The sequence below is a fragment of the Rhincodon typus genome, chromosome 5 (assembly GCF_021869965.1).
Source record: "Rhincodon typus isolate 14 chromosome 5, sRhiTyp1.1, whole genome shotgun sequence".
NCBI classification, from domain to species: Eukaryota; Metazoa; Chordata; class Chondrichthyes; order Orectolobiformes; family Rhincodontidae; genus Rhincodon; species Rhincodon typus.
Genome location: NC_063336.1, coordinates 52,890,882 through 52,912,465, shown reverse-complemented (window position 1 = coordinate 52,912,465; position 21,584 = coordinate 52,890,882). Strand labels below are relative to the sequence as shown.

Genomic DNA, 21,584 nt, shown 5'->3' with positions numbered 1-21,584 from the left:
AAATGTGATATGGAAGGAGCATGAGGAGCAAACGGTTGAGTGGGGTTAAAGGCTAAAGGGGCCTTACTGATTTGGTTACTCTAGATCAAAGTTTTAGAGCACTGAAGAGTCCCGCTAAACAGTCCACCTTGGTATGTGGCAGGACCTGTGGTAACCTCAAACTATTTCCCAAGGTGGCAGGCCTGACTCCAGTCCAAGACAGCCGGTGCAAAAATCCAGTGGGTCAGGGCAGTTCTCCCAAGTTGGGTATGCAGAGTGGAAAATTTCCCAACTCTGTGAATTTGATTCTGGAGCAAAAGTTCAGACATTTGCTGCAAACTCCAGAATGGAAAATAAATATGTTTTTACAACAGAAATGTTAAAACAAGTATGGTGATACTAATGAAAGAAGAAATAAAGAAAATGAACTTGCATTTATATAGTGCATTTCATGACCCCAAGATGTCCCAAAGTGCTTTACAGTCAATAAATTATATTGAACTATAATCACTGTTGTAACAGACGGAAATGTGTCAGCTAATTTGCAGACCACATATTTCACTAAAAGTAAAAAAAAAATCATTTGCTTTAGAAAATGAAGATAAAATGCTGAAAGTATTCCGTAGGTCCGGCAGCATCTGTGAAGACAGAAACAAAGTTAATTTTTCAGGTCAAATGTTAACTCTCTTTTTTGTTAGATTTTGCCAGACATCCTGAATATTTCCAACATTTCCTGGTTTTGTTTCAGAGTTTCACTATATACAATACAATGCTATTGTATCATCTGCTTTACATGTCAGTTCAAAGAAAATGATGTCAAGCCACAGGGGATCTCCGCTGCTCTTCTATAGATGGTAACATTCAACCTTTTATGGCCACATAAGAGGGCAGACTGATTTAACATTATCGTATATCTGAAAGACACATCTCTGACTCTGAAGCATTTCAATATCACAGTGATGTAAACTGAAAGGAGATTCAGTATCAATATGCTTACAAATAAATGAAGTTTTTAAACAAGTTAAACTGCATTGTGATCCCACTCACACCAACCTCAAATTGGTCGCAGGGATATGAAAAGAAAATATATAGATACATTGGCAAGAATAGGAACAAATTATCCTATGATTGATTACATGCTTAAAACAGAGGGCTTTAGCAAAGAAAAAGAATGAATTTTCTAAACTATATACACTATTTATTCTTCAAGTATTATATTCACCTGTGTCCGAGTAACAGGATTTACTAGCTCTATTTGTAAGTAACTGGATAGATCAGATTGGTCAATTACATGTGGGTAAACATCTAGTGAGTTGTCATAATCTAAAATAGTTAAAATGACAAAATGCAAAGGAAAAAAGGTAGTACTATTACAAGGGTACCAGATTGGAATCAGGCAAATTTTCCAAGTTGAATGAGTTAGTTGAGGTGAGACAGGAGGAGAAATTGATACGAGGGAATGTTGGTTATTCATAGGACAGTTATAAAAGGGACTGAAAAGCTGCAGAGTAAATACATACCATTAAAAAAGAAGACGACTTCAAGTTTCAGGGTGCTGTGAATAAATAAAGAGATTAGGAACAAACTAAAATTGAAGAGGGTATATGGGAACTACAGATATAAAAATGAGTGAATGTAAAAAGATAAAGAAAAATGTAAACAGAAGCACAAGAATAAAGAGAGATTATGAAAACAATCTCACAATATTGTAAAGTATACAAATAAATCAGTGAAAAGAGAATTGTTAAGTATGAGGTCAGGCCTGAGGAAAGCTATATAGAAATTGGTAAGTATATCCAACAGGCACTTTGCTTCCATATTCACCTAAGAAAGTGAACTACTTAAAAGTGAGAAGAGAAATATATTAACATAATAAGAACTGGAGATATTATTTAAGACAAAGGATCATCAAGACCTGGGATTGTGGGTATGGGTAATCAGGATAGAAAGACAGAGGCCCAGAAGTTATGTTGAGAAAATGGTAACATAACAACGTTACTGAAATAGTTATCCAGAGGCCCAGACTAATGCTTCAGAAACAAGTTTAAATTGCAACAGCTGGGAGAATTTAATAAATCAAATGATATGCTACTCTAATGACTAATGATCAGGAAACTACCAAATTGTCATTAAAACCTTTGGTTTACTTCTGTCCTTCAGGGGTGGAAACTCACTAACCTATAAATAACTTCAGACCCACAATAACGTGGTTGACTCTTAAATGTCCATTGAAATATCCTAACAAGCCACACGCTTGTACCAAAACGGCTGTTAACATTTATGCTCCCTCCAATTTTTTCTGCTGCTGCATGTATCTTCAAGGTATGTGCACAATGTCAACTCCCAGAACCAGAAGCAATGGGTCCACACACCACTGGGCATGCACAGACCTCCGAGATGCTGTGCAGCTGTGGGAATGTTGGTTAAAATTTCTGCAGGCATCAATAACTTACAAAAAGAAATGTAAATTTAGAGTTAATAGCAAAAAGGATGATATGAAAAATTTCACATTTGAAGACATTTACTGCAACAAAAACCTAAAAGCACTTTATTGGCATCTTATAGTTTAACCATAAAACAGAAATTTCCCTGGTTTTTGAACAAAAGCCTCTTCACATACATGACATTCAACTGCTTAATTGCAGAGTCTCTGATGAAGAATCTCACTGCCCATCTACATTCCCTTGCTTTGTTAATCCCTGACAGTTGATCTCAAGCCCTGCCTGCATGCCTTCACCAGATCCAAAGGCATATCTGCAGCATGACTAGCTGCAGAGTGACGTCGCAAACTGCAAGGTGAAGCAATAATGATGAAGAAGCCAGACCATCCGAAAAGGAACCAAAAAAAATGTACAATTTCCACAACAAGTAACTGAATTACTGTTCAGAGCCATAAAAGGCAAGTGTGTTTGGCTTAAATGTCACCAAAGCATATCGATAAGTAAAAACAGGAATTTGGAATGGCACCATATGATGATGCCCAATAAATTCATCCCTAGAAAAAAGAAGCATGGTACAGGGAGGATGAGGCAACCATGGCTGACTAAAGAAGTCAGGGATAGCATCAAAGCAAAAGAGAAAGCATATAATGTGGCGAAGGGCAGTGGGAAACCAGAGGACTGGGAAGTTTACAAAAACCAACAGAGGGCAACAAAAAAAGGAATAAGGAGGGAGAAGATTAAATATGAGGGTAAGCTAGCCAGTAATATAAATGAAGACTGTAAGAGTTTCTTTAGGTACATAAAGGGCAAAAGAGAGGCAAAAGTGGACATTGGACCACTGGAAAATGACAGTGGAGAGATAGTAGTGGGGAACAAGGAAATGGCTGAGGAACTGAATAATTACTTTGCGTCAGTCTTCACGGTGGAAGACATGAGTAATATCCCAAAAGTTCAAGAGAATCAGGGGGCAATGCTGAGTATGGTGACCATCACCAAGGAAAAGATGCTAGTAAAGCTGATTGGCCTGAAGGTGGACAAATCACCTGGACCAGATGGACTACACCCCAGAGTTCTAAAGGAGATAGCTGAAGAGATAGTAGAAGCATTTGTGGTGATCTTTCAGGAATCATTAGAGTCAGGGAGGGTCCCAGAGGACTGGAAAATGGCTAACATGACACCCCTATTTAAAAAGGGAGTAAGGCAAAAGACGGAAAATTACAAGCCGATTAGCCTAATCTCAGTCGTGGGTAAAATTTTGGAGTCCATTGTAAAGGATGAAATTGCTGAATATTTGAAAGTGTATAGTAAAATAGGGCAAAGTCAGCATGGTTCCATCAAGGGGAGGTCATGCCTGACAAATCTGCTAGAATTCTTTGAGGAAGTAACGAGCAGGGTAGACCAAGGAGAGCCAATGGATGTTATCTACCTGGCCTTCAAGAAGGTCTTTGATAAGGTGCCACACAGCAGACTGCTGAGTAAGATAAGGGCCTACGGTGTTAGGGGCAAGGCTCTAGCATGGATAGAAGATTGGCTGTTTGGCAGAAAGCGGACAGTAGGGATAAAGGGGTCTTTCTCAGGATGGCAGCCGGTGACAAGTGGAGTTCCGCAAGCGTCAGTGCTGGGACCACAACTTTTCACTTTGTACATTAATGATCTAGATGAAGGAACTGTGGGCATTCTGGCTAAGTTTGCAGACGATACAAAGATAGGTGGCGGGGCAGGTAGTATTGAGGAGGTGGCAGGTTGCAGAAGGACTTGGACAGGTTAGCAGAGTGGGCAAAGAAGTGGCAGATGGAGTACAACGTGGGAAAGTGTAAGGTCATGCACTTTGGTAAGAAGAATAAAAGCATGGACTATTTTCTAAATGGGGTAAAAATTCAGAAGTCTGAAGTCCAAAGAGACTTGGGAGTTCTAGTCCAGGATTCTCTCAAGGTAAACTTGCAGGTTGAGTCAGTAGTCAGGAAGGCAAATGCAATGTTGGCATTTATTTTGAGAAGACTTGAATATAAAAGCAGGGATGTACTACTGAAGCTTTATAAGGCTCTGGTCAGGCCACATTTGAAGTGTTGCGTGCAGTTTTGGGTCCCATATCTCAGGAAGGATGTACTGGGTCTGGAACGGGTTCAGAGGAGGTTCATGAGAATGGTCCCAGGAATGGAAAGCTTAACATATGAGGAACGTTTGAGGACTCTGGGACCATACTCATCGGAGTTCAGACGGATGAGGGGGGGATCTAATTGAAACTTTCAGAATACTGAATGGCCTGGACAAAGTGGATGTTGGGAAGATGCTTCCATTGGTAGGAGAGTCTAGGACCCGAGGGCTCAGCCTTAGAGTAAAGGGAAGACCTTTTAGAACGGACATAAGGAGAAACTACTTCAGCCAGAGAGTGGTGAATCTATGGAACTCACTGCCACAGAAGGCTGTGGAGGCCAGGTCATTGAGTACAATTAAGACTGAGCTAGATAGGTTCTTGATTATCAAGGGGATCAAGGGTTACAGGGAGAAAGCAGGAGAATGGGGTTGAGGAACTTATCAGCCATGACTGAATGGCGGAGCAGACTCGGTGGGCCGAATGGCCTAATTTCTGCTCCTATGTCTTATGGTCTTTTGGTCTTAAATTCAAGGACAGTTTTTCCTTGACAAGCATTCCATAGACAAACAGTGTTAACAAACTGGAGGCCATTTTGTAAGCTCAACAGTCATCCTTTCTTCCTAAACAGCAGCAAAAGGTAAGGCCTGCACCAAAGCATCATTTCACAGTTGCCATCTTCAAGCAAAACACAAGAAATCATTCATAGATGGCGAAGTAATTAACAAAGTAACGACCTGTCTGCTAACTCTTTACTTAAAGACTTCAAGAACAAGGAAGAAATAATAATGGCAATCCATACATCCACAGCATATCATTTAGTGCTTTCACAACAGCAAGGGGAGTGGAATCTTTGTCTGAATATATCTTTTAGCAACTATGGCAGGACATGAAGGACCGTGAATGCTTCTCACTACAGACAGATGAATCCATAGGCATGATCAACACAGCCCAGCCAACTGTGCATGTACGCTTAATAAAGACATGACAACTAAAGAGGATCTTTTGACTCTTTTCCCCTTAAAGAGAGGGCAAAGGGTGAAGTCACCTACAATAAATTCAAAAAGGTACATGCTTGAGAAAAACATTCCAATCAAGAAATCGGTTTTCATCACCACATATGGTGCATAAGCTATTCTTGGCTTAAATGCAGGCCATGTTGCATTTTGCAGAAATAGTCTTGAATTCCACCAGCAAGCATTAGGAAATAAAGTTATGGAATTTTCTCATGTAATAAAAGCAAAGATTGTAAACTTGATTTGAGTAAGAACCCTTTCGCACTGCTTGTTTAACTATTTACTCAACGAACCTAAATCTACCTAAGTGAACTAATCCTCCATGCTGATATGAGGTGGTTAAGTCGATGGAAAGTCCTGCCAAGAATTTTAGATCTGATGCTTGAGAACTTCACTTTTTTTTTAAATAACAAGGAATGAAGTGTGCCGTAAGCTGTCAGACAATGAGTGGTTGCTTGGCTTTGGGCTTCTTATAAATATATCATCACAAATGAATGAGATTAATTCTGAACTTCAGGGAAAGGACAGCGAATTTTCACATATGATCGGTGCTTGAATGCATCTGAAATAAAATTGGGTTTGTGGTCTTCCCAATCAAAAATAAATGCTGCAACACATCCGAAATCTGCAGAAAATACTAGAAGAAAATCAGAGACAAAGAAAAATGGTTTACTGTATTAATTTCGAATATTCTCTTTTAGTTCCCACACCCCTGCGGAGTGAATTTAAACCTTCCCATTCGCAAAATGCACTTCAATAGGAACTCAGTGCCTGCTCTGTTCAGATACAACCCAGTTTGTAGAAATGCTGTCTCCCTGAGAACCAGTGACAGTGCCAAAAGAATCTAAAAAGCTTCCTCCTCCACTATCTTTCAAGCCACACATTCAAATGTCTTATCTTCCAAATTCTGAACTCACTTGCCTGTAGCACTGGAAGCAATCTACTACTATTTTCTGGGTCCTGCTTACTAATGTACTACCTAGCTTCCTAAATTCCAACTGCTAAACTATTTCCCCTTTCCTGCCTTTACTGCTAGTCGTAACATGGACCACAATGTCTGGCTATTGACCCTCTCCCAGAATAATGTTTTACAGCTATTACGTGACATCTTTGTACTCAACACCAGGGTGTCACCAAACAATCCTGGGATCACTATGACAGCTGCAGAATCACCTGTCTGTTCCTTTACTGAAGTATCTCCCGACAGAACGCTACTTCCACTCTTTCTCCCCTCCTAGACAGCTGGGTCCCCCGTGGTGACTCTTGCTCACTCCTCCAAGGATCCATCGCTCAAACTAATATCCTGGACAGAAAACTGATCAGTGAGTTGGACCTCGAGGACTCCTGCACTACCTGTGTACATCCTGTGAACTGCCTGGTGGTCTCCCATTCCATCTTTGCCTCTAACCTCTCTGGATGTGGTATCCATGTAGAATGCACCTCCAAGTCCTCAGCTGTTGCTCGAGTTACGAAAGTTGGACTTCACATGTTTGCAGCCTGCACACTTTCTGCACATGGACTCACTTGTGTCACTAGAAATTCCATGACTCCCCACAGACCACAGCATAGACACTTTGATTTAACTTCAGTTTCCTTTTTCCTTATTTTAACCCTACTCTTCTGCTATTAATTAGAAACTGAAGAGTATTAGAAAACAGACATTATTCACTCTCACTGATAAATCATTTCCCCTTCCCGACCTTCAAATTTTTGATTCATCCTGCACTAATTTCGATTTTCAAAATTACTGAAATACCGTTTCCAATAGCTGCTGATTGAAAACCAGTCAACTCACAACTGTCCTATGATGTCACTTTTAAGACTTCTTCAAAACTCAGCCAAATAAATGATAGAAGGTACAACACTTCAGGTCAACTCTTGCCTCCAGAAGGTAAGAATAAATCCAGTGGGTGCAACAGGAAATAGAGCTAGCACTCCAAAGCTAACGGATTAAAACAAATTACTGCAGTATTGCCAAAGCTTTAGAAATGATCCAGTCAAATAAATATTATAGATACTAAAGCGAATCAGCAACATACCACCTGACTCCCCAAAGATTTTCCACTACCTATATGGCACGAGTCAAGAGATTGAAGAAGTACTCTCCATTGGTCTGGATAAGTACAGCTCCAACAACACTCAAGAAACCTGACACCATCCAGGATGAAGCAGCTCAATTCACTGGAACTCCATCCACCACCTTAAACTTTAATTCCCCTCATTACTGTTGCATAGTGGCAGCAGTGTGTATCGTCTCCGAGATGCATTCACCACATCTCCTTCAATAGCATCTTCCAAGTCTACAATGAATACCACCCAGAGGAAAGAGTAGGAGGTGCATTGAGAACACCACTACCTGCGAGTTCCACTCTAAGATACATACGATCCTGACTTGGAACTTTACCATTTTAATTGCATTGTTGCTGCTATAAAATCCTGGAACTCCCTTCCTGATAGCATTGTGGGTCCTCTAGCGCATGGCCTGGAATGGTTCAAGAAGGCAACTCAACATTACCTTCTCAAGATCAAGTAGGGATTGGTGATAAATTACCATAGGTGATGACATTCCCATTCTGTGAAAGAAGAAAATCCAGACATAAATGATAATGGGTAAATTAGAGAACTAACCAATGGAGGAGACTCCAAAAACATCTTCATCCTCAATGATGGGAGCTCCTAGCACATCAGTGCAAAAGATGAGGCTGAAATCACCTTCAGCATGAAGTCCTAAGTGGATAATCCATCTTGGCCTCCTCCTGAGATCTCCTCTGTCACTAACGCCAATATTCACGTAACTCAATTCACTCCATATGATTTCAAGAAACACTGGAACATTAGATACCACATATGCTATATTTTCTGACAACATCCCAACTCTACTATTAGAGGCTTAAAATCCTGAACAAGCGACACCCTGAGCCAAGCTCTACCAGTTTACCTAAAACACTGACATCAACCCAACAAGCACAAAATTACTCAAGTATGTTCTGTACGCAAAAAATATGCCAAATCCAATCTGGTTAATGACCACTCCATCACTCTACTCTCAACCATCAGCCAAACAATGAAAAGGTGTTGTTGATATGCTATTAAGCAGCACTTAGTCAACAACAATCTGCTCACTCCCAAGGGTCCTCGGTTCCAGCCTTCATTACAGCCTTTAATCTGAAAGCAACTTATAACAGTCAAATTAGCTGCCATTACCAAGCAACAAACTTATGGTTTTCTTGTGCTGTCACTCTGTTTTGTGCTGGATCTCTGATCCTGGACTTCAATTTATCCCAACAAAAAGACCTTACAAAAGTATGAATGATAAAGGATACAAAAAGCAAATATTCCCCTCTACACTGAATTCCCATGCTCCAAAATCCCAAAAATATACATTTACTCAGGCCATGTCTCACTCCTGATATGATCTTTCCTTACTGATTGTGCAAAGCTTACTGAGCTTACCTTCATTGAAACGCTCATCATAAATATCTTGTGGGGTTACCTTTGTGCAGAAAATGAACTGGAAGCAACGTCTTTAGAGCCACAATATTTATATATGTTAGATGCTGGGAATTCGGCAGCAGGTAACTCACCCTCTTGATTTCCCAAAGCCTGTCCATTATCGACAAGGCACAAGTCAGGCACATGATGGAATACAGACAACTTGATTGGATGGGTGCATATCCAACAGCACTAATAAAGCTCAACAACACCCAAGATAAAGCAGTCCACTTGATCACACAGTATCCGCCACCTTAAATGTTAATTACCTCTGCCCGAGTATTGAGTAGCATCAACGGGTACCAGCTATAATGTATGAGGCAGCAATTCACTAATCCTCCTTCAACAGATACCTAACAAACCCTCAACCTATATCACCTAGAAGAACAACAGAAGCACATGTATGGGAACATCACTATTCTCACTCAATGTTATAAGCTGCTCTAGCTTGGAACCATATGGTCATCCTTTTACTGTCACTGGATTAGGATCCTGGAACTCACTCCCGAAAAACACTGTGGTTGTATCAATACCATGAGGACCTCAGTGGCTCAAGAAGGCAGTTCACTTCCACTTTCCCCAAGAGTAAGTATGAATGGGCAGTAAATGCTGGTCTTGCTTACAATGTATAGATCCCAATAAACCAATTTTTTTTTTTAGAAAAGGGCAATTAAATACACAATTTCAGAAGGAGGCACAGATCAGCCAGTAATTATTGGTTAGTTACTTTCTCGTTTAGGTTAGGTGAAATTTTGGAATCTTAAAATTATGAAATTAGCAACTATCTAGATGATAAGAAAATTTGAAGTAGCCAATAAAGGCAAAAGACTGCAAACGCTGGAAATCTGAAACTAACACAGAGAAGCTCGGAGAAAAATCTGGCAGCATTTGTGGAGAGTCTGGTATGACTCTTTTTCAAAAGTTCGGGGTCATATCAGACTGAAAACATTAACTGTTCTCTGCTTACAGATGCTGCCAGATCTGCTTAGTTTTTCCAGCATTCTGTGTTAGAAATAGCCAATATGGACTTCAAAGAAAAAAGATCACGTTTGACAATGATTGAAGCTCTCTAATAGAGGATATGATGCAAAGGAAATATGTAATGGAGTGGATGTGGTATCCATGAACTTTCAGAAGACATTTCCCAAGGTATAACACAGGACAGTACTAGGGAATGTTGGGGTGATAAGAAGGTCCTTTTACCCTAACTCTGAGCTGAAAATGGTTAGAAGGGGGGCACACTAGCATTTGAAGATGGTTTTCTGTGTAGCTAGGAATAGGAAAGTGTGCTCCATGGGTATTGTTTGAGACAAAATATGCTCTTTGCTTTTGTTAATGATTCAAATTAGATGGAACAGCATTCAAATTTACACAGCATACTAAAATAAGAGATTCAGCAAATAATTGTGAAGACCAAAGGAAACCACAAAGGGATAATAAGATAGGGATATGGAAACAGAGTGGATCCATGGAATCCATGTAGGATAAGCAGCAGCAGAGACTGGGTCATCTAAGTAACCATTTTAACATTGCATATCTGTATTATTTTTTGTCTTTATCTAGTAATTCTGGGCCAATGGTTGGAAAATTGTTTGGAACATTTTAGCTGGTGTCAATTTAGACTTGATTGTCCCTTAAGTAAATTTAATTCACAGAAGGTTTCGTTGATTATGCATACAATCGAACAACATAGTTCTATAAAATAAGCCAAACAATATCAGTTATTTCCCTTAAAAAGACATCAGCTGCTTTACTTACTTCAATAATTCTAGAACGGCGAGAACAATGTCATTGACATAACAAAAACCTGATGCCTCAGATTTCTTGGCATGATGAAGACCTCCAGCCCAGTTGACTGCAATATCAGTCTGTTGTCTATTGAGTTTTACTGCTGCAGCTATGTAGAAAGGGAATAAGAAAATTATTTTGACTTGTTGAACAGAAATTTTACTTGCAACGAGTTTTTTTCATGCATGCCCAGAAAAATTTTCAACACTCACCCACTGAACCTCCTGTTGATAACTGACAAAATTCAAACATTCCATCAAATACAGGACAATCTTCTCCAACATTAACTGTAGAAATGAAGCACAATTTTTAAAATTTTCTGTGCAAGCCCAGTGAATACTAAAATGAAGGATGAAAAGACTAGATTAATTTTTAAAAGAGTCTGTCACTGGGTTTATTCAGAATATCAGTATCAATACAGTAGATGTTTTTAAAATATGAAAATGAATATGAAAATAAAATAAAGAACTGGGATGCTGAAGATCTGAAATGAAAACAGAAATTGCCGGAGAAACTCAGCAGATTTGGCAACATTTGGTGAGAGAAAGCAGAGTTAATGTTTCAAGTCAGTTATGAAGAAGGGTCACTGGACATGAAAAATTAACACTATTTTCTCTCACCAGATGGTGCCAGCCCTGCTGAGCTTCTCCAGTGATTTCAATTTTTGTTTCATATCTTGAATCTGTGTGGGCAAGCTCAAATCATTGGTCCATATTTCTTCTATTACTAACACCAGCTTCAGAACAGTAATGGTTCAGTTGATACATCAAATTAAATATTTAAATCATATTTTGGAACATGAGGACATAATCGCTGATAACCGTAATTCTTGCCGCTCTTTCCATCTGAGAACATTTCCTTTAGATTAAAAAATTCAGATACAACTCTACTACTTGAAAAACAGTGAGGAAGAAAATAAGAGAGTTACAGATCAGTTGGTCGAACATCTGTTGTTTTGAAATTACTAGAGCCATTAACTAATGATAAAGTGCCTGAACACCTTGAAAAATTTCAATTGATCAAATAAAAGTGTAGATTTTTAAAAGACAGATATGCACGATGAACCTGTATAATTGTCCTGAAGGTGTGACTACAGTATTTGACATGGGAAATTAATGTCTTGGACATTCAGAAGACTTTTCTTTAAACCCTAACCCTTATAACAGTCCATTAACTAAACTGAAGTTTCATGAAGCAAAAGGAAATTACTTACTTGTTTAGGAAATAAGCTGAGCAGCAGGAGCTTGAGAATAAAAATAATCATCAAATATTCTAACTGGCAGGATATGACTAGTGGTGTCTGCAAGGATTTGTTTTGAGGATTCAATCATTCACTGTATTTACGACCAACTTAGATGATACAAGAAAGAGCCACACCATCATGTTTGTTTATGATACAAAGACAGGTGGCAACGTAAACACTGTAGATGGAACGCAACATTAAAAGAATGATAATAATAGATTCAACCTTTTTCTTCAAAAAGGCATCAGAATCCTGGAAAATACAAGTTAGTTAACCAGACATCTGTCATACAAAAAATACAGGAAGCTATTAAAAAGGCAACAGGGTACTTCGAGATAGTCATGATAATTGGGCAAAGTCAAACGGTTTCGTGAAAGGGAAATTATGTTTAACCAAGTTATTGGTATTCTTTGAGGAAGTAACATGTTTTGTGGATTAAGAGGAAATGCTGGATGTACTGTACTAGATTTCCATTAGGTATTTAAAACAGTGATGTGTCAAAAGGGTATTATGGAAAATAAAAGCTCATGGTGTGTGATTAACATATTGGCCTGGACAAAAGATTGGCTCGTTGACAAGAAACAAAGAGTACAGGTAGTTCTCCCATAACACGATAGTTGCATTCTTGTGTGAACTCGTTTTCACCTTCACCTGACGAAACAGTAGCGCTCCGAAAGCTCGTGATTTCAAATCAACCTGTTGGGCTATAACCTGCTGTTGTGACTTCTGACTTTGTCCACCCCAGTCCAACACTGGCACCTCCACATCAGAAATTAACACCAGCATTGGGCAGGTTGCCTTATGAGGAAATGTTAGATTAACTGGACTTGTGTCCACCGGAGTTTAGAAGAGCAAGAGTTGACTTAATTGGAAACTGTAAGATCCTTTGAGCTTGACAGGGTGACTGTGGACAGGATTTTTCCTCTTATGGGAGAATCCACAACTAGTGGTCACTGTTCAAAAATAAGGAGGCACCTTTATAATATGAGGACAAATTTTTTTCCTCAGAGGATCATGAATCTTTGTAACTTTCTTCCTCTAAAGTCAGTGGAAGTCGAGTCTTCAAATATTTTTAGGCAGATATGGATAGATTTTTGATAAGCAAGGAGGTGAAAGGTTTTTGAGGAGGTGGAGATGTGGAGTTAATGTTGTAATCTGATCAACTGTGATTTTACTGAATGATGGAGTGGGCTCAAGGGGTCAAGTAGACTACTTCTGCTCCTAATTTTAATGTAAGTGAATGGGCAAATGGACTCCATTTTAGGAAAATGTGGCTTCATTTACTATAAACTTTCATAATAGTGAAGGTCCATACAAACTTGGAAGGTCCATACAAACTTGGAACGTCCACGTACCTACATAAAATTTCATGAGCAGGTACAAAAAAAAAAATCGAAAATGTAATGGAATTCTAGCTTTTGTATCTAGATATATTTTAATTTTTTTAAAAAATCTTGAATAATTAATATGCTTGCTGAAATGTAGAAGCCACTTAATGAGTGGATTTAAAAAAAGGGATCTGGATGTTGCTGGCTAGGTCAGCATTTACTACAGATCTCTAATCACTTTGGAGAAGTTGGTAGTGAGCTGTCTTCTTGCACTGTTGCAGTCTTTAGGCTGCAGGGGCATCCTCAGTGCTATTTTTGACCCTGTGACACTGAAGGAACAGCAATGCAGTTCCATGTCAGGATGGCATATAGCTTAGAAGGGAACTTGCAGCTAGTGTTGCATCTGCAGCACAATGTAGCAGAAATCGCAGATTTTGAACGTGCTTTGGAGGGAGGAGCCTTGGTAGTTGAAATACATCGAATAGATAGTACACACACTGCTGCAACTGTGCATCAGTGGTGAAGGGAGTAAATATTTAAAGCGGTGGATGGATGCCAATCAAATGGGCTGCCTTGCCCCGGATAGTGTCAAGTTTCTTGTGTGATGTTGGAGCTGCACTCATCTGGGCAAGTGGAGAGTATGCCATCACACTCTTCATGTGTGCCTTGTAGATGCCTGACAGGCTTTAAGGAGAAAGGTCGAAAGTTTCTTGCTGCAGAATTTCTAGCCTTTAGCCTGTTCTTGTAGCCACAATATTTACATAGTCAGTCCAGTTCAATTTCTGGTCAATGGTGATCTTTGGATGTTAATCGTGGGGGATTCAGTGATGGTAATGTCATTGGGCATCGAGGTGCGATAGTTAGATTCCTTCTTGTTGGAGATGTTTCATGTCTGGAACTTGAGATGGTGAAAATGTTACGTTGTTTTGCTTTATGCTCTTGATGGGATGTGGGCATCATTGGCAAGGTGAGCATTTATTGGTCATTTCTAATTGCCCTTGAACTAAATGGTTTGTTTGGCTATCTCAGAAGCCAGTTAGAAGTCACTACATTGCTACGAGTCTGCAGTCACAGTAGACTAGCATAGGTAAGGACACCAGACTTAATTTCCAAAATGTCATCAGTGAAACAGATATGTTTTTATAGCAATTGATGCCAGTTCCATGGTCACCAATCCTGACACTATCTTTGTGTTCCAGATTTACTAAATGAATACAAATTCCACCAGCTGCCATGGTGAGACTTGAAGCTGTGCTCCTAGAACTTTATGCTGGACCTCTGAATTACTCACCAATTACATTACCACTACACTACTGTCTTTCCCTACTTGCTACTTATCAGCCCAAGCTTGCATGTTGTCCAGGTTCTACTGTAAATGGACAGAGACTAATTCAGTATCTGAGGAGTCATGAATGGTGCTGAACATTGTGCAATCATCAGCAAATATTCCCGCCTTTGACCTTATGATGGAGGGAACATCATTGACGAAGCAGCTGGAGATGAGTGGGCCAAGGACACGAACCAAGAATTCCTGCAGTGATGAAAATAAACCAACGAACCGTAGATGCTAGAAATCAGAAACAAAATCAGAAATTGGAGGAAAGCCTCAGCAGGTCTAGCAGCATTTGTGAAGAGAAAGCAGAGTTACCGCTGCGGGTCCAGTCCATTTTTGGGTCCGTTCTGAAGAAGGGTCACTAGATCCGAAATGTTAACTCTGCTTCTTCTCCACAGATGCTGCCAGACCTGCTGGGTTTTTTTTTATCACTTTCTGATTTTATTCCTGTAGTGATATCCTAGCAAAGATCAAAGATCAATCTCCAACGACCACCACCAACTTCCTTTGTGCAAGGTATAATTCCGACCAGTAGACAGCTTACATCATGATTCTCACTGACTGTTTTACTAGGACTCCTTGATACCATACCTGATAAAAAGCTGCTGTGACATCAAAGCCAATCACCCTGACCTCACTTTTGGATTTTAGCTTTTTTGACCATGTTTGGACCAAGGTTGTAATGGAGTCAGGAGCCAAGTGCCCCTGGCCGAACAAAACAGTTATTCCTTTGCAAGTATTATTTGACAGCACTGTCAATGACTCCTTCCATAACTTTACAGATGTTTAAGAGTAGATTGACAGGGCAGCAACTGACTGGATGGTATCTGCTCTGTTTTATATGCAAATAACATATCTGGATGATTCTGTAGATTTTGAGGCTGTTGTAGCTGTTCCGCAACAGTTTGGCTTAGTGCACAACTAGTTTTGGAGCACAGGTTTGCAGCACTGCTGCTGGAATATTGTCAGGGCCTATTGCCTTTCTAGTATCCAGTGTCTTCAGCTGTTTCTTGGTATTACGTGGAATGAATCGAATTGTTTGAAGACTAGCATCTATGATGTTGGAGGAGGTTGAGAGGGATCATGCGCTCGGCATGTCAAGCTGATATGTACGCAAATACTTCAGCCTTGACTTTTGCACTAATGTGTTGGGCTCCCCCATCATTGAGGATGGGGCTATTTGTATAACCTCCACCTCCTGCTTCATGTTTCATTATCCACCATCATTCATGACTGGCTATGGCAAGGGTGCCGAACTTAAATCCATTCTGTTGGATTAGAATAGATGTCACTTTAAAGAATAACTGTACAGTTAAATCATATGATAAGGATTTAGATAAGTTAGAATGAATGGCTGAACAGCTGATTAACAAGTGTTATGAACATGTCTGCCCATAAATAAACCATGACAGGCAATACAAACAATACAATCACAGAAAACTGTTTTGAAGGCTAGAGATCTGATTCAAGGAGTTATAGAACTAGCTATGGAGAACATCCTTGGGTGAGATAAAGGAAAGACTTAGCTAACCAAGGACACAGTTTAAGTGCCAAGACTCTAGAAGCTCATGACAGACAAATACAGTTAATGGGCTTTCACCCCATGGTATAGACAAAGAACTCAATATACCTTTGGACATTTTGAATTTTGAAACTTTTAAACGATAACATTATGCATTTTACTGCTTAACTAGTATGTTACGTCCCATTTTAACCTCTGATTAAGTAGATACTGTACTATACTAATTACAATTGATTCTGATTGACTAAATATTGAGAAGAACAAAGTATATAAAATTAAAATGTTAATAAGTTGCTGGGCTTAAAATCACACGTATCCTTATGGAACCTGACAATTCATCACTGTCTTTACTTATCAACCAGGAACAGAATTAAAGCTACACAATCACTTCAGATATATAACTGCGAGCGAGATGAGGGTGGGGCGTATTAAACACAATGTCAGATTTAACTGAAAACAAGAGTGACGGAACAAAGTTCAAGCTGAGAGGCTCCGTTGCACAAAATACAATATGTCATGACAAATTTTCTGAAGGGAACCATGAACACTTCAGATTATTCATTTTTGGAGGATTCATAAATCCTGAATTTTTAGGCCTATATGATTTTATGTTGTACAAGACAATTTAAATTCCTTTCTTACATCTCTGCATCTGTTTGCTGTACTCTGACATGTTATCTGGTCGTATTGACCGCAAGAACTTGATGTAGTCATCACTGTGGTATTTTGTCATCTCCTCCGTTGTGGCCTTGTGTGGCCGCTAATGGAAAAACAACAAAAATCAGTTGGTTGTACCATTGTCACTTCTCCTTCTCCATTCCCCAACTAGTCAGGTTTAGAAAATAGAAGTACCAACTTACATAGATTTCCATCTTTCTGTACAAGCCGTAATTCAGCAACAGATTATGGGTCATACGGATTCGATGTGGTTTCATAGGGTGTCCCTGTCCATAATAGTAGTTCCCTATGTCACCTAATAAAAGTAAAATCAAATTCCTCATTAATCACGATGGAAAAATACATTTAAGACAGCATTTTTAAAATAAAGCCTTTGAACTTAGTGCAAATGATATACTTGGCATTATTCATCAGTGAATCCCAACAACTAAGTAATCTAAAAATCATTATCAAAAAGCATGATTCAGAAATGATTGAAAATGATCCCAATATAACATTGTAGATAATCATACATGACATTACACAAAATTTGATAAAAAATTGGATAAAGGAACTCACAGGGCATTTAGCAAACCAAAGCTACGGAATTACAAATATTAGATGAAAAAGGACAAAAAAGAGTAGTCAAGTTTAACAATTACATAATGGGGCTTCCAAATCATTTTTTTATGAATTGTGACTATGAGTACTAAGTCTGAGATGGTGACAATGTATGTCCAAATGGTCGAACTTTCATTTCAAATGCAATCTACTGATCAGCAATGTCAATCAAGTTTAGGAAAGAACAACACTGATCCCCCATCTTAATTGAAGACTGGTTTAACAAAAAAAAATTGATCCTTGTCAACAAAACTGTACAGTAGATGTTGCCTATAGTAGTGTACTTTATTCTGATTAATCAAAATCTGCTGAGGAGGAAAGGAAGCTCATATATAAAAGTATGCAAAGAGGAAAAGGTCCTTCTGCTTATTCAGCATACGCCTTATGAGCCAAAAAGTGAACTTGTTGCAGATTATCCAATTTAGCTGATGTGAGGTGCAGAAACAAGAGTAAAAGATCTGAGTAAATTTTTCCTTAACCCAGTGATTAATTGAATTGAAACTTGAAGGATAAATATCCAAAGCGGCTTTGAATATGAGCAAGTTAGTATATTGCCAATGCTAAAGGTCACATTTGCAGCTTCAAAGAATACTGCATTTAAGATTAGCAGCTCTGGCAAATCCTCTTACAATGTAAGGGTATAATTTCTGACCGATGGGTAGATGCCCAAATGTCTGTACTTATTACTTTAGTAACAGATGGAACGAAATAAGACAATCAAGGAAGAGGCCCCCAACCAGTCCATTATATGAGACAACTGAAAAAGGAAAAAAATACTAGCCACACACCTTCTGGCTCATCTTCCACTACCTTGTCCATGACCTTTTAGATTACAACACCTGAGGTGCAGAGCCAGGTACCTTTTAAATTAATCGAGGCTTTCTGTCTCTAACACCACATCAAGCAGCAAATTCCAGTCATGTGCCTCTAATCCTTCAACCAATCACTTTAAATTGGTGTCCCTCAGTAACTGTCCTCCCTGTTAAGGGAAACAGTTCTTCATGTCTACTCCATTTAGGTGACTTACAATTTTGAACACCTCCTCTGTTCTGAGAAAAAATAATTCTAGCTTATCCAATCTTTCCACATAGCTACAAATCTCATGTTACTTGATGTTATTCTGCATAATATATTAGCAATATGTGGAAGATGACACATTTTGACTCGCAAATAGCCAGTTTATTAATTTTTATTTTTAGTGCACAAAATATTTTCTACTAAGCCTTTTGCTACCAAGAATAAATTGTGAAATGGCTAAAGAAAGGGCAGAAAGCTAATTAAGGACCTTGCCCAACATAATATAACAGAGAAATGTATCTGAGACCATCAGCTCACTGTACGGTCTTACAAGCAGAAAACTGTAGTGCCAGGATCTGCAGCCATTATTTCAGCTAGTTGAGGCAAAGATCCAAATGGTGCACAAACTCACAGATAATTTTGCGCAGAATCTGGTCACTGCAGATTCTACCTAACTCTGAGACAAGCTTCTGCGAAGGGTTTCCCAAATCTCAAATAATATTCATACTAAACTTCATAGCATGTTGCTTCATTCATTCTCTGGTCATGAGCATACATCATACAATAGTATTAAATCATATTCTTGTATACACGTGCTTAGAATGTCTAATTATTTACCGACTTTAATTGTGCTAATCAACACAATAATTAACTTTGTTAGAAGTGTGTTCCATTCTAGATGGGAGAAAATTATTTCACTTCCATGTTATGCAACCATAATCTAAATTAAACAGCCCGTTTAGATCTACATTTTATGATAGATTACAAAATAAAAATTGTTCTTGTATCCTCTGCTATTTCTTTTCCATCAAAGACAAGGTCAACTCCTTGGGCCTCAATTTATAAATGAACAAATTATCCTTAGCTCCCTTCTGGATCTCATCAACAGCCTTCTCAAGGCAGGATAACAGAAACATTACACAACCAGATTATATACACAACTAGAATAACTTATTGTGGTTTCTAATTGTTCCATATTTAACTAAGCTCATAAGCTCCACATTGACCAGAAACGTTTAATCATTGACAAGCATAGCTAAACATTTTCAACTAATGATAACCATTTGCCAAACTGTGTGAACTATCCTAACAACATTTTTTGCTAAAATCAACGTGTTGGGACATGTTATGACACATCTGTGTGGCAGGTCGGACTTCAACACATCAGGCTCAGAAAGGGGGACAGTAGCACTGCACCATAAGAGCTTTTGGATTATCTAAATAAACCAGAATGATTTGCTAATCTCCCCTACATTTATCAACTGATCAGAATACCTTGATGTTAGCAGCTCACTCATTGGCTTGTTTTTATCAATTAATGCCTAGCTAATATAATACCAAGACTTACAATCCATCACTGTCTTCCTATGAAGGATTTCTCTGCATTAAAAGCACTATAAAAAAAGTATAATGTTATTGCGCATAAAGTTTCAATCGCAATTCAATGTACAGAGTTCTCCAAATACAGAAATTGATGCTATATCATAACTTACTACATAAAACAGCTCTTGATGGAAACAAAATGCTTGCTTCTTTAAAATTCTTCTCAGTATGATAAAAAATAACTCAAATATTTATCCAGTGGAATAAAAACAATTAAGCAAAATACTTTGCATTCTCAACACATACTATCATAAATTAAATATTTACAAGTATTTCCTGGAATTGCAATCACACACTTCAACACACACAATGCAAAGTACAATGGAGAAGCAGTGTTAACTTGCAAACAGTATTCAACAATTCGTTACTACATTTAAGATAGATGTCTGCAAGGACTATTTACTGAAATATCAACTGGTAATTCTTTGTGACTCTGAAGCCTGTAACACTTCAAAATCCATTCTCACTGGTTTATTCAAGAAAATACCAGTGACAAGAATAACTAACCAAGCAACTTTGAATTCTACACACTGTCTACACTGACAACTTGTATAAGGTTTTATTGTTGTCTGTATTTCCAGATTGGAGCAAATGTGGACATTCGGAATTTCAAAGCTTATTATACACGGCAAGGAGTAAGAAGATTTTTTGAGCAACTAATTTTCTGCATTCAATTTGTACTGTGGCTTAAGATAACTAATGGTGTACCTGTAAAAATCATTTAAATACAGTATAAAGTATACTAACTGTAAAAAAAAAGTAGACGGGACAGATGAAGAAAATGGGTTGAATTTTACAAACAATTGGCTATGAAACAATTTTTAAGAGTTTCATAGATGGCTTCTGTCTGAGGTCCAGTGAGATTCTTGATACAATTTTGTGCTCGTGACCGCATTATGCATGTAACATGCGTCTACGGCACCATTCTTACACATCATGCACTCACCAACCATAAACGTTTTTGCACTACCAAGACTTCTGTGAATTCTGCCGCCCGTGTCATTTGTAAAGCCCAGTTGTGCACCAGATCAAATGCTACCAGCCAATAATTACCTTTCAAAGTACAAGTAGATGATGCTTGATTGTAAATATAACTTCCAATTATTCAATGTATTGCTATTTCACCTGACTGCAATACATTCATTCTAACTGCAGCTAGAAAAGTCAAGCCACATGGACTACACATCCTTAGAGCTATGTAGGACTGCCATTCTCCCCTAACTCCCAGCATAGCATTACATTTTGTTTTGTTCAATGTGGGAACATCAAATGCTTGAGTGGTTCAAATGGTTAAAAATATTAACTTTTAAAGAATAACAGCGAAAGCCAAGAAGAACAAAGGAAAAGAAAATAAGCTACATTTGCTTCTGTGAACAATCAGGGGCCAATTGCTTTTTGAGCAACAATAAATTTACAGTCAATGAATGATCACTACACCTAGTTCAGATCGAGTGGAACAAGGTGTCAGGGTCCTGCCTCACTTGTTGAACCTGACACTACACTGCTCTGATGTGCTGAAGGCAATGTTCCTGCCTAATGTCCTCATCTTCATCCTCTTCAGTGTCTATCACATTCCCTCCTTGCCACTAGAACCATGCAGCACACTCTGGCTAGACCTTGCCATACAAAAATTCATGCATCTGAACCTCATCTTCAGGAGGGCCATCATCTG

At 38.6% G+C, this 21,584-nt stretch overlaps 1 protein-coding gene across 6 annotated transcripts in view; it reads right to left on the bottom strand.

Annotated features, from left to right (window-relative positions):
- hdac1 (histone deacetylase 1) overlaps positions 1–21,584 on the bottom strand; it is a 77,121-nt gene that overhangs the window by 33,618 nt on the left and 21,919 nt on the right. For all 6 annotated transcript variants that reach the window (XM_048596961.1, XM_020534799.2, XM_048596963.1 and 3 more), the window contains 4 exons: positions 17,095–17,207; positions 16,877–16,994; positions 11,021–11,095; positions 10,779–10,917 (listed from right to left, as the gene is read on the bottom strand). In XM_048596961.1, coding sequence (XP_048452918.1) covers positions 10,779–10,917; positions 11,021–11,095; positions 16,877–16,994; positions 17,095–17,207 — 445 coding nt within the window. The remainder of the gene's footprint in view (positions 1–10,778; positions 10,918–11,020; positions 11,096–16,876; positions 16,995–17,094; positions 17,208–21,584) is intronic.